At 45.7% G+C, this 13,677-nt stretch overlaps 1 protein-coding gene across 10 annotated transcripts in view; it reads left to right on the forward strand.

Moving 5' to 3' along the window:
- Positions 1 to 13,677, forward strand: part of DHRS12 (dehydrogenase/reductase 12) — a 37,085-nt gene that overhangs the window by 13,201 nt on the left and 10,207 nt on the right. For 9 of the 10 annotated variants that reach the window (XM_082365604.1, XM_082365601.1, XM_082365598.1 and 6 more), the window contains 2 exons: positions 1,055 to 1,147; positions 2,226 to 2,307. The exons of the other annotated variant lie outside the window; for it this stretch is intronic. In XM_082365604.1, coding sequence (XP_082221730.1) covers positions 1,055 to 1,147; positions 2,226 to 2,307 — 175 coding nt within the window. The remainder of the gene's footprint in view (positions 1 to 1,054; positions 1,148 to 2,225; positions 2,308 to 13,677) is intronic. 10 annotated transcript variants of the gene reach the window in all.

Below are 13,677 nucleotides of genomic sequence, written 5' to 3' on the forward strand. Positions count from 1 at the left end.
AATGATCAATGCATGTTCATTGCAGCTCTATTTACAATAGCCAGGACATGGAAGCAACCTAAGTGTCCATCAACAGATGAATGGATAAAGAAGATGTGGCACATATATACAACGGAATATTACTTAGTCATAAAAAGAAATGAAGTTGAGTTATTTGTAGTGAGGTGGATGGACCTAGTGTCTGTCATACAGAGTGAAGTCAGTCAGAAAGAGAAAAACAAATACCGTATGCTAACACATATGTATGGAATCTCAAAAAAAAAAAAAAAAGGTCATGAAGAACCTAGGGGCAAGATGGGAATAAAGACGCAGACCTACTAGAGAATGAACTTGAGGACACGGGGAGGGGGAAGGGTAAGCTGGGATGAAGTGAGAGAGTGGCATGGACATATATACACTACCAAATGTAAAATAGATAGCTAGTGGGAAGCAGCCGCATAGCACAGGGAGATCAGCTCGGTGCTTTGTGACCACCTAGAGGGGTGGGATAGGGAGGGTGGGAGGGAGGGAGACGCAAGAGGGAAGAGATACGGGGATATATGTATATGTATAACTTTGTTATAAAGCAGAAACTAACACACCATTGTAAAGCAATTATACTCCAATAAAGATGTTAAAAAAAAACTCAACAATAAGAAAACAACCTGATTAAAAAAAAAAAAAGAAAGAAGGTAGATTTATATATAAGAAAAAAATCTCTAAAACATATTGTTAAGTGAAAAAGAAGGATATAGAACAATGTATAGTCTGATCCTATCTATATGGAAAAGGGGCACACACACACACACACACACACATAATGCTTAAAATGTATAATATATAATGCCTGAAACATACATTTATAAATATTGTATGTACTTAAAATATTTCTGGATGATTCGCAAGAAACTGTGAACAATGGTGTACTTCTGAAGAGTGAGACTTTCCATTTTGTATCATTCCAAACGATTTGATTTTTAAAACCATTTTTTAAAAAAACCATTTTTAATGTAAAAAATACATGTTATCTTTTTTTTTTTAAGGCTTTACAATTTTTTTTTGTTTTCTGGTTTAGAACATCTTTCTGCACATTGTGGACTTATCTGATCCCAAGACAGTCTGGAAATTTGTTGAAAATTTCAAGCAGGAACATACCCTCAATGTCCTGGTGAGCTTTGTAAACATAAGTAGGGGATAGATCTCATGCATGTGCATTTCTTGCCTGTGTGGTTGTAGACTGGTGTGTATGTCTGTGGATCTTTATGGTGATACCTTAGTGAGAACCTTTTATGGGGAGGCCTGTTCAGTCATCAAGTTCACTCACTGGAGTCAATCTAACCCTGTTGGTTGGATTTGTGGGGAAAGGAAGGGACCATCCACTGGGTCTGTGGGGGGATGGGGAGGTTCCATTTTTTTCATAAAATGATGATTTGTATACTGGTATTCCTGAGCTCTGTAGATTTGGGGATTGCTATATTAAAATTAGAGGCTCAGGGGGAAATTAAATAAAAAGCTTAGTCCAAAAGGACGCCTGCTGCGGACAAGCACATCTTTTAGTAACACAGTCAGTTGCTCTCCAGAGAGAGCTAGAGGACTCGGGTGGGTTGATGTCCTTCTTCTCCTCCCATATACTCTGAGCTGAGCTGCCTTTCTACCCAAATAGTTTCTAATGTGCTCCGAAATGTTCACGCGGGCTCAGGTCTACTCTTGCGCTGTCCAATATGGCTATGGAGCATTTGAAACGTAGCTAGTCCAAACTGAGATGTGCCATCAGTGTGCAAATCTGCCGATGTTGAAGACTTAGTGTGAAAAATAGAGTAAACTAACATTTTTATATTGATTACATTTTGAAATGATACTCTTTTTGGATATCTTGAGTTAAATAAAATATTAAAATCAATTTTACCTGTTTCTTTTTACCTTTTTAATGTGGCTACTTTCTAGAAAACTTAAAATTACATATTTCTATTGGACAGCGCTGGTCTAGACGATTTCCTGGGGCACTTTATCGTGAATTAGGTTGCCAGCCAAGCCCTGGTCATCGGAGGTCTCTGCACAGTCCCGTGGCTGAGCCTGCTGCACAAATGGCATTTCCCAGGAAGGGGTTTGGAGTGAAGGGCCAGTTGAGCAGAACTGATGTTGTCACATGAATGTGGGACCAGTGGTGGTGGCGGAACCGTGGGGTTTGGGGACAGGTCCTTTGGCCCTATTTTCCTTTATTTTGAAACGGGAACTGTACTTTCTAGATCAATAATGCAGGTTGCATGGTCAATAAGAGAGAGCTCACGGAAGATGGACTTGAAAAAAACTTTGCTACCAACACTCTGGGTAAGTGTAAGCAGTTTTCTTGATTGCTTTTAGCAAAATAAACGTAGACATAAATGATACCGTAGAAGGATCAGAGAAACATTGATCTACTTTTTGGGTTCTTGGTCCTTGGCGTGATTGCATTTACTTTAAATGTATCCTTCACTGCATTTATTATTTCTTCATAAAACACTCTTTTCATGTTTTTCATAATATGTGTTAGTGCCAGAAATACTTAGCATTGTTAGAGTTTTTTTTTCTAGGAAGCTCAAGGCTCATTATAGACATGACTTTGGTGAGAAGGGCAAGGTCATCTTAGGTGGAAAGTGCAAACATGAAAACTGTAGCCAAGGGAACTTCCAGCCAGGGCTGAGAAAGGTGCAACCATGAGACCAGAAGATGGGCCAAGAAGGGCACTCACCTGGAATGCAGGACCCCTGGGTTCCGGTTCCTGCTCTGTAATAACAGACCGACTCATTTTGTGCCAGGCCAGTGATTCTCAAAGTAGGGTTCCTGGGCCAGCAGCATCAACATCACCGGGCAATTGGGTAGAAACGCACATTCTTGGGCTTCACCCCCAGCTCTGCTAAATCCAAAACTGGGACGGGGCTGAGAAATCTGTGTTTTAACAAGCCCTCCAGATGATTCTGATGCACACTAAAGTTTGAAAACCAATGTACCTGGATTTTAACCTCTTTGGATTTTCTCCCATCTCGCACCAAGGGGTCTGGAGTACAGATCTTCCTCAGCTTATGTTGGGGTTAGGTCCCAGCCAACCCATCATAAGTTGATCATATAGCAAATTGAAAATGCATTTAATCCACCTAACCTACCGAACATTGTAGCTTAGCCCAGCCTACCTTAAACATGCTCAGAACACTTACATTAGCCTCCAGTTGGGCAAAATCATCTAACACAAAGCCTAATTTATAATGAAGTATTGACTATGTCATGTAATTTATTGAATACTATACTGAAAGTGAAAAACAGAACGGTTGTCTGGGTCCAGAATGGCTGTAAGTGTGAGGGTTGTTCACTCGTGTGATCACCTGGCCGACTGGGGGCTGCGGCTCCCTGCCCTGCATCCCGAGAGAGCGTCATACCGCGTATCACCAGCCCGGGAAAGGTTCAAAATCCAAAATTAGAAGTGCGATTTCTACCTAATGTGCATCGCTTTCACACCGTCATAAGTCAAAAAATCACAATTCAAACCATCGTAAGTCAGGGACCAACTGTAGACTATTTCGGTGCCTTTCAACTCGGACATGCAGTGAATCTAAGATTCTCCCCAGTGACTATACCACTTTCTCATAGTAAGTGAAGCTTTTAATAAGGCATTTTAGTTCATCCTAAGTCACAAGATGAATGGCGGGGGTTCCTGTGTTTGTCGTTGAAGGTGTCCATTAAATAGTAACCCTCTTCCCAGCCAAGAACTGAACACTTTGAGGAGTAAGACAGTGGATGAAAGCCCCAAATCACTGTTGTTACAGATGAGGCTGGTTGAAGGGCATGGCTCACGTGAGAGCCAAATGGCTTCCTTAATGCTAAACCCCAGAGTTAGCCAGCCTCACTTGCTTTGTTGCGTCTGGCTGGCCTCAGACAGACACCATCAACCCCTCCCAGGAAGAGGAAGACGCGGGGCGCAGAGCTCAGCAAGCCCAGATTATTGCTCCTAAATTTACTCCAGTTTTTAAGTGGTCCCCGTCCTCGCAGTGGAGAGAGGAAGGGGCTGAGGGAGGGTGCTCGTTGTTCTCTCTCCGGGAGACAGAGAACATCTGGAGTGGGGAAGAACCTTTCTCCCCGGCACTGGGGTTGCAGTTATTTCTTCTTAAACAAATCCCTGGGCGCTTGCTATGAAACGCTGCAGGTTTAGTACAAAATATTCCCATCGTTCGCTTTGTTCCAAATGTGGTATCCTTGCCCAAAGTACCAAAAGTACCCACATGTGGGGTCATGCCGGGGTTTGCCTTCTAACTCTCCTGGATGGCAAGGACTCCTAGGGTCCTAGCAGCTGGCCTCCCAGGTGGCTGCTCTCCAGGACCAGCTTTGTGATTTGCGGGACCCAGTGCCAAACAAAAATAGGGGGCCCCTGGATTCAAAAAGTGCAGGGCCCTGTGGGGTTGCACAGGATGAAGCCCGCTCTGCTGCTTCCCACCCGCCCACCCACCACCCAGCTACATTCTACTGGGTGCACGCTGCATGCTGGGCGCTCGTGGGTGGCGTACGTATATACGGCACTGAACCCGCGTGACCACCCTATGATGGAAGTACTCCTGCCTGTACATTACAGATGAAAACACTAGACTGAGAGAGCTTGCGTAACTTGCCCAAGGTCAAGTGGAGGAGCCAGAATTTGCACCCAAGTCTGTGTGCCTCCAGAGCCCACGTTCATAACCAAGATGAGTTCTACCAGCCCCCCAGCATCTCCTCCCTCAGACCCGTCACTGCGTTATCGTGAGATAAGTGCTAAAGGGAGGCTGCGAGGGGAGTGACCAGCCATGCCAGGAGAAGCACGGCCCAGGGCTGGGGACACTGCTTAGAGGGCCTCCTGGGAATCTGCATCGATTGAGAGTGTGGGGCAGATCCGATAGACTCTAAGGCAACTGCCTTTTTTTTTTTTTGGCACGCTGCAAGACTTGCTGGATCTTAGTTCCCCCGCCAGGGACTGAACCCAGGCCACCGCGGTGAAAGCGCAGAGTCTTAACCACTGGACGACCAGGGAATTCCCTTTTTTAAAAATTTTATTTTATTATTTATTATTGTTTGCTTTTGCCTTTTTGATTGTACAGCTGATTATGTTGTACTTTTGTTATGGATCCAGTCTGCTTCTAAGGACCTTGATATCTCTTCATTTTCATTTCCTACCTGTGTTAGAAACATTTTATTGATCTTCCCAACCTCTGAGAAGCGTAATAATTCTCATGCTTAATATTTATTCATCCTCTCCAGAGGGGAAAACGTAGTCCAATATACACAGAAGCAAGTCAGTGACAGAGAGGGCAGCTTGATGTGCTTCTGCTTTACAGATGAGGAGATACAGAGAGGTTCAAATATTGTCATTCTGAAGCAGGTCCAGAGCCAAGCAAACAGCCCATACCTCTGTCTGAGTCCTAGGAAACTGCTGGCTGCCTTTCTAATATGAAACATGTTTTCATGGCCTGATTATGTAACACAGGTTAGGTTGTCTTCTATTTTCTAAGATTCAGTTTGGCCTCTAGAAATACTTCCAATCCCCAGCCAAACATCAGTAGATTCCTGATACTCTGAGGGCAGAACACAATAGGATTTGCAGAATTTATCACCAGATCCTAAGAGTTCGGGAGGTGGAGGATTAGTGAAATACTGTCAGAGCCCGTGGCTGCGTGTGGCTCTTTGTGAAGACATCATAGTCTATGAATTAGATAAAGTTTGGAAATCATTCTCCCTCTCCTTTTGCGGAGATGGGTGGGGCACAGAGAGGTTTTCATAGTTTACTCTCCTAGGGACAAAAATGAGCTGCCCCAGGGTAGATTTGTGGGGAGACGAAGCGTGGAGATAAAGTGATCTCATGAGACAGATGCTGTTTGGTTGCCTTTCTTGCCCCTGTGTTTCGGGTCTTCTCAAACCATATCCATTTTGCCTGTTGGCATTCAGTGGCATTCAGAGTCCGTGAGGAGTGAAGACGATGTGTGTAGGGGGGTGGGTGGGGGCGCAGTGCTTCGCTGAGTGCTGTGCTGGCAGCCGGCCACAGCCCGAGCATCAGCCGATCACAACTCTCACCCGCATCTCAGCCCCTCTCACCCACGGCACACGAGACAAGGATGCCATCCACCTCCTCTGAGACAGCTGTGTCATCAGTTAATTGATTGTAATAAACAGGCAGTGGTGCCTTAGATCTTTGGCAGAAGGTGGGAAAGTTCAGTTGAGGTCATTTTGGAAGGACGTACATACATCAGTGTACGGTACATGTTCTGTCCCTTCACATTCTGTTATCTGGAGCTTTCTGCTCACCGGCATAGCTCCACACCCAATGGTAACTGCTGTTTAAAGCAGGGACCCAGGGTCCAGAAACACCTTAATAATAATGATGATAATTATAATAATAATGGCACACACTTTCCATGTGCCAGGGGCTCCACTAAGTGTTTTTCTTGGACTATCTTGTTCAATTCTCATAACAATTTTATAGATTTCATAAACAAGGAAACAGGATCAGAAGTAGTTTGAAACCAGAGTCTAAGTGACTCACCTTCCTAAATAGAGGACAACAAAATTATAGTTGGTCCATTTTTGCTCTAGGCTTGTATCTGTCAGCTCTTGCTACCTAACAAGCAACCCCCAAATCTCTTAGGCATAGAATAAATAAGCATGTATTTCTTGTTGACTCTTATGCAGGTCTGCTGGGTGGGCTGATGTCAGCTGAGCTCAGTAGGGTATCTCTAAGCAGCAAGTTGGGTCTGCATTATGTTCCAAATTCTTGCATCCTCCTTGGACCGTTAGGCTGGCCAGAGTATGTTCCAGTGGCAATAGCAGAAGCCCAAGTGTGCAGGCACATTGCAAGCCCCTGCTTGCTTCAGATCTGCTAACATCCAGCTGACCAATGCAAGTCATTTCACGGAGCCCAAAATCAAGAGTCAGGGAAACATATTCCTCCCAGGAAACTGGGGAAGAGAGGGTGAGTATTGTCAAACAGTAATCTACGACAAGGGTCTATTTTATTACATTCTGAGTCTTTGGAAATGGGTCATCTGAGTTTGGTGTGGTAACTATTAACCCCAAATATTTAATGAGCAAAATATCTTGTTTGTTCAATATACATTTAAAGAGCACACACTGTAAGCTGGTCCCTGTGGTCAGCGATGAGGATTCAGAAACTATATGGACTCCTGGTCCAGTGGGGGAATCAGACACATAAACAATGTCAGTAACCATATGGTTAAGTTCTCTTTTCATCCATGAAGGGAGCTGGGGTCCAAACCCCAGGGAAGCAGAGAATGGTACTTCCAAGGTGAAATAGGCCCACAGACACTAAATGTGTTTGGTGCCAGGCATTCTTATTTGTCAATAAGCCTTACTCTGAGCTTTACCTATGTACCATTTGGCTCCTAAAACCTCCTTCCAGCTCCCAAACCTTCAGGATTCCCAGAAAGACACAGTACCTGGGGATAGTAAGCACTGTAGAAATGTCAGCTAACATTGTTGTAACATCCAAATCCCTTCACCTGGCATTGAAGTCCTTTGTTATGGTACCTCCCCCACCTGTCCAAACATACTTCCATGATTTCCCAACATGGATCCTCTGCCAGTCAGCCCATTAGTTTTGGAACCTGTCACCAGCAGGATACCTCCATGCTTTTGTTCCTGTGGCTCCTGTGCCTGGAACGTCCCCTTCCTGGTTCACTTTCACTTCTCCTCCGTGACTCGCTGGGAGCACACCAGCCTGGAGCTTGGCCAGCGCTTCTCCTCCTCTGGGCTCCCAGAGCACCCTCTGTGACCCTATCTTAGCACCATAGAAGTCACCCTTTGATAGGTGGTTTCTAGCATAGAGCATGAATCACTGAGTGCGGGCACTGCCTGGCCCTTACGAGGAGCTCAGTCCGTTTTGAGCTGACCCACCGGGTGGGTAATCCAGTTCCTCCAGCTACGTGACTGTGTGCAAGTTGCTTAAACCTCCTCAAGCCTCACATTCCCGTTCTGTAAAATGGAGATCATGATACCTTTATAGGCTAGAAGTGAGGGTTAAAGAAGGAGTTGTAAGTTATTTACCCAAGAGAAATAACGTGTTCATGCAAAAATGTGCACACAAATGTTTATAGTTGCTTTATTTTTATTCATAATCACCCCAAACTGGAAACAACCCAGATGTCCTTCAACTGGTGAATAAACTGTGGCGCTTCCATACAATGGGATGCTATTCAGCAATGAGAAGGAACAAAATATTGATGTTTGCAGCAATGTGGCTGGATCTTAAATGCATTGGCGGAAGTCAAGCCAGACTCAAAAGGATGCATTGTATGATTCTGTTTATATGACGTTCTGGAAAAGGCAAAGCTATGGGGACTGAGAACAGATCGGTGGTTGCTGGGGGTTAGGGGTGGGAGGAGGGTGTGACCACAAAGGTAGTAGGTGACTGTGAGGGAATATTTGGGGTGACGGAACGGTTGTGAATCACACCACAATCTAATGCATGGAGTTACCCAACTGTATGCATTTGCAAGAGCTCATAGAGCTGCACACGTGCACACACACACACACAGAATTTTACTGGATGTAAAAATATATAAGAAAAAGCAAAAAGATAGGAAAGTAGCATAGCTCTCAGCACAGTGAGTCTGTTTCTTGGTAAGAAGCAGACTATTTACTATGATTGATTTGAGGTGCCCTCCTTGGTAATCAGCGCGCTCCTAGAAGGGATACTGTCTTCCCTCCAGCCTAGAGCACAGGTCACCCTGCTCACGCCTGGTAATAGTAGGTGCTAAAAAGCATCAGTTGGTGAGGAGTAAACGTAGAGGCACCTTCCGTGCTGTGCTGTGCAGAGGCCGGAGAAAGTCCTTCCGCTATTCCAAGGATAGTGGAATGCGCAAAGGCTGTGGACGGAGAGATGGCCGTCTTGCTGTCCAGGAGAGCCTCTTCGGGTGAGGGAAGGCGACCCCATGAGGAATCCTTGACCGGAGCCAGAGTTCATGATTTCTGTGAGCCCATCTGGTTCTGGGTAAAATTGGGAAGCAGGCAGTAGTCACAAAAGAAAAGGTGATCAGCCAGCCTCAGTGTCTCACTGGCCTTCCCATCGTTCCTCACCCCCATCGTTGTCCTAGAATTTTCTCTGCACCACCTCTCCCCTGAGAAGCCCCTGAGATGCAGGGAGAGAGGGCTGCTGTCCAGCTACATCAGAGGGCTCCCTTAGGTGTCCTTCTCCCGTTTTGAAATCTGGCCCCAAGGTGCCCAAGCCCCTCTGATCTCTTCAAACGACTGAACGAATGGACACTGGAGTATTATCAGAGCCCCAGCAAAACCAGTATGGCTTCAGCAGCATCCCACATTCTGCACCATTCCCAGTTCCCTTCCTCACGCCTCCTCTGCTCCTTCCCTCCAAACATTTGTCTCCTTTCTCTCATTCCCTTGGGCTACACTCCTTTCTGGGTCCCAGCTCACAGCTCAGTAAATCAAGGGTCTGTGCTCAGCAGGTGCCATCTTAGGACTTTGTGTGTGGGGCAGGGTAGGGAGGAGGTGTTTATTCAGGATCGCTTTTTTCTAATCATAAGACAAATGTGTCTTCTTTTAGAAAATAGGGAAATAAAAGTATCCAAGAGAAACCAAAACTCTCCTGTAATTCCATCATTAAGATAAAACCACCATTAACATTGGTCTATTTTTTCCAGCCTTCTTCTATGTGTGTCCCCTACTCCGAGGAGGGGCCACAGTGTGTATACCGTTCTGAGTTTTGTGTTTTTCCAGGTAGCATTATATTATAAATGTTTTCTCATATCATTAAACATCCTTTAAAATGTTACTTCTATTTAGAATATATTCTATTGTATGAATGTGCCATAGTTTAGTATGTTTATCCCCTATTGTGGGATATTTAGCTTGTTTCCAACTTCTCACTATTGAAAATGATTCCACCATGAGTACTTTTGTTCATACATTTTTGTGTGGATCTTTGGTTATTGCCTTAGGATGGATTCCTAGGAGTGAAATTACAGACACCTAGTTTGTGACCATTTTTGAGACCTTTGACCAAATTGCCAAATGCATTATACATTAACTAAATTGCCCGCCAGAAAAGTTGGAGCAATTTGTATTCCCACCAGCATTCTTAGTGCTTATCTCTCCCTATCCCAACAAACTCTGGGTCCCACCCATCATCCCCAAAAGAATGATCTTGGCAAAACTGATAGATGAAATCTGGCATCTTACTTTCGTTTGCATTTCTTTGGTTACTAGTGATACTGAACTTGGTGATGGTGGTTATTTACTGGCCATCTGTATTTCTTTTGGGAGTTGCCTATTCATGTCCTTTGCCCATTTTTCAATTGTGACCATCATCTTTTAAACTCTTGGTTTATAAGCCTTCTTTGGCACATTTATCACAAGTGCCTTCCTCCCTGCCCTCCCCACCACCTAGTTTAGCAAATTACTTTTTAATTCTGTTTTTGGTGCTTTGGTTGGTCACACAGAAGTTTAAATTTTCTATGTAGTCAAGCTGTATATTTATTATTAAGACTGATTTATTCATTTTTATGGTTAAAAAAAATCCTGATTACTCTAAATACTTGTTTTTTCCCCCTATTTTCTTACAACATTTTCTCTTATTTAGCGTTTTCGTCCACTGGAAGTTATTTGGGTATTAGGTAGATAAGGACCCTTTTCTCCTCTTTCTTTCTCTCTTTCTTCTCACGCTTTTTAATAAGCAGTGTCACAGCTCTGCTTATATATTGCACAATCTTTCCTTTCTTTTGAGTTGTGATGCCATCTCTCTCATATACCAAATTCTCACTAAGTTGCTTCTCTTTCCAAGCTCCAGTCTGTTCCACTGATCTAGTCACTATTGTCACGACTGCACTATTCTCATTATTCACGTACATTTTAATATCTTACAGGGCAAGCCCTAGCTCCTCACTCCTCTCATTCTCGAGACATTTTCACCCAGAGGACTGATAGACTGGGGGTGAGGAGGCCAGACTTCAGGCACCAGGGGAGGCTGGTGGGGTCTGGAGCTCCTGAAGCTACCAGGTAGGACCCCTCGGCCCCCAGAAGGGCTTTGGAGCCCTGGGTGAGGCTCTTGGTCTAAAACTGCACTGGGGTGGGGGGGCCCTGTGCAGCCCTCCTAAGGACAGAATGGATAAACCCAAAAGTCAGAGATCATCTGCCCCTTGGCTTTGGTTTTCTGCCAGCCATTGAGGCTGCTTTGGATGAGGCAGAAACACCTTCCAGAGCTGAGCCCCTGGGCCACGATGGGCCTCCCCACCTGCCTGCCGGCCACTCCAGGGTGGGGTCTGAGCCACTGCAGTGCCCGGGCCAGGGTGAGCTCTCTCGGGCCCCGTGGGGACCACGCCTCCTGTTCTCCCAGCCAAGGAGCACTGGCCCCCATTCCGGAAGCCAGTGAGGTGCCCGGCCCCATCCTGGCCCGGGGTCCCAGGACCTTATCGGATGATCTGGCTGGGATTCCATGGGTGTTTTTAAAGGAGAGCTACTCACAGCAGTTCTACCACACACCCATTTGGGGAATTTTAAAAACAAAATCCCAATTAAGCACCTTCGTGCTTTTAATAAGCCCATTCTCTCCCTGCTGTAAAGCAGGCTCTTTCCTTGTGCCCCAGGTGTAGTACCAACAGCCTCCCTCTCGGATGTGACAGCAGGGAGTGATGCAGTCATCTTGCACCTGAAACACTGGTTTAGCTGTAGCACCCTGAGGTACAGACCTTGGATGGCCTGGGGAGGACAAGGAAGTGACAGCATATTCACTTTTGTGGGTTACCTGGAGCCCAAGACAGGTGCCAGAGCTCCCCCCTCTCCTCTCAGGTGGACCCTTCCCACCTCACAGGTGGAGCTCACAGATGTCCATATCCATGTTTAAACAATGCTCTCCAGCTGCTCACAGCTTCAGCCACCCTGGAGTGAGCCCTCCCACCCCCAGGCTCTTTGCACAGACTGTGCTCCACGCCTGGATACCCTCCTTCCATCCCTACCCTCTCCTAGCACCCTGCCAGCTTAGTCCTGCCTCTCCCGCCTCTAAATCTTAGCTCAGGTGTCACCTCACTGCTAACTCGGCCCCGGTGCCACCGCCACCCCATCCCATGTGCTCAGGACAGTCTCTTCTGCACAGCACTGACCTCACTGTGGGTGTCGGTTCATTACATAATGACCTGTTAATGCCTGGTGAACACCCTGCGGCCAGGGAGTTCTCACAGTATCGCTAGCATTTATCACTGGGTCTGGCATTTAGCAAGTGGAACTGGAAGCGGGGAAGTTGAGGTTGGGGGCAAAGGGAAAGATCTGACTCATCCTCACCGCTGTCTGACCCCAAACCGAGAGTAAATACCCCACGGGAAACTGATGACTCTGATGCCTCTTATGCCTCATTTTCTCTGGGGCTCTGTGCTCCCAGCTTCCCCAGGTAATATGAGCTTTGAAATGGTCTTTATACAATTTGTGAAGTCAGCGTGTGAGGCCCCTAGGCTCGCTGTGGGACGTTTGTGTTATTGTACCAATGGGAGCGGCACCAAATGGTATTCGTCACGCAACCGTCCGCTCCTTTAAAATCTACACCAGTAACCTCCCAGGGGTAGAGGGACAGTCATTTTCTCCGGCAGGTAGTATACCTGGTAGAAGCATATAGCCAAATACACCCACTTAGTAACCGAAGTGGCTTTAATTCAAGCTGGCTGTGAAGGTTTCTTAATAGAAACTCCAATCTGTTCTCCTATACTAAATGTAAACATTGCAGTAGATTTTTCTCATCAAACAATACTTCTAATGCTACTGAAATATATCATACCCATGATATGGTATGATTTCAGGAGCACCATGAGTTTAATATTCGGATGGAAATGTGGTTTCAGGAATGCTTTCAGAGCTCGACACAGTGTAACATCCCTTCCTAATTAGCTTATACAGAGAGATTTGCTTCAAGTCATGTACCCATGTCATAAAGGTCCTTGTTGCCATATTTAGAAGACTATGTCCAACATAAATTCCACTCCCAAATCTCTTTCTCGTAATGAACCTCCATCGACATAATGAGTTCCTTGGAAGGAAGGCATTGTGTAAATTAAAAATACTAATGAGTCATAATGATAATGAATTATTTTCCTTATTACTGGGAGCAGGACTCAGCTTGGGCACATTATCCTGTGGCTGAAGGTGTCTTCCCTACACCCAGACCTGCCCTCCCCCAGGAGCCCAGACTAAAATAGGTTCTCTCTTTTTTTTTTTCTCTCCTCATCAAAGCTCTGAATCCCCCAAATGTCCCTGATCTTAGCTAGTCAGTCTTGGAGGAGTGGAAGTTACTAAACTGGTTCCCACTAAGATAGGAATGACCCGAAGGCACCCATAGCTGTTTCCAGCAGTGCGCTGCTGGCACCTTTCCAAGGATATTCCTATTAGCTGGTTAGCACAGGCGAACTGGTGGATTTTCTAGCTAAGACCAAGCCCAGTGTCTTAGGGATTGTCTGGTTACAAGGAACAGGAACCCACTCAAGCCGACTAAACAAAACTGATTTACTGGGGGGGAAGGCAAGGGCAGCCTTCACAGAACTTAGCGGCAGAGGCACAGCTGGGCTTTGGGAGCATCAGGGACATGACAGGAGAGCGTGAGGAACTGGGGTGAACTTTTCCTGTTTCTCTGGGACCCTTGTCCACAGACTCTATCCCAGCTCTCCTGTCTCTGCAGGATGCTTTTCCGTGCACATG

The sequence above is a fragment of the Balaenoptera borealis genome (genome assembly GCF_965194805.1).
Source record: "Balaenoptera borealis genome assembly, chromosome: 18".
Classification (NCBI taxonomy): Eukaryota; Metazoa; Chordata; class Mammalia; order Artiodactyla; family Balaenopteridae; genus Balaenoptera; species Balaenoptera borealis.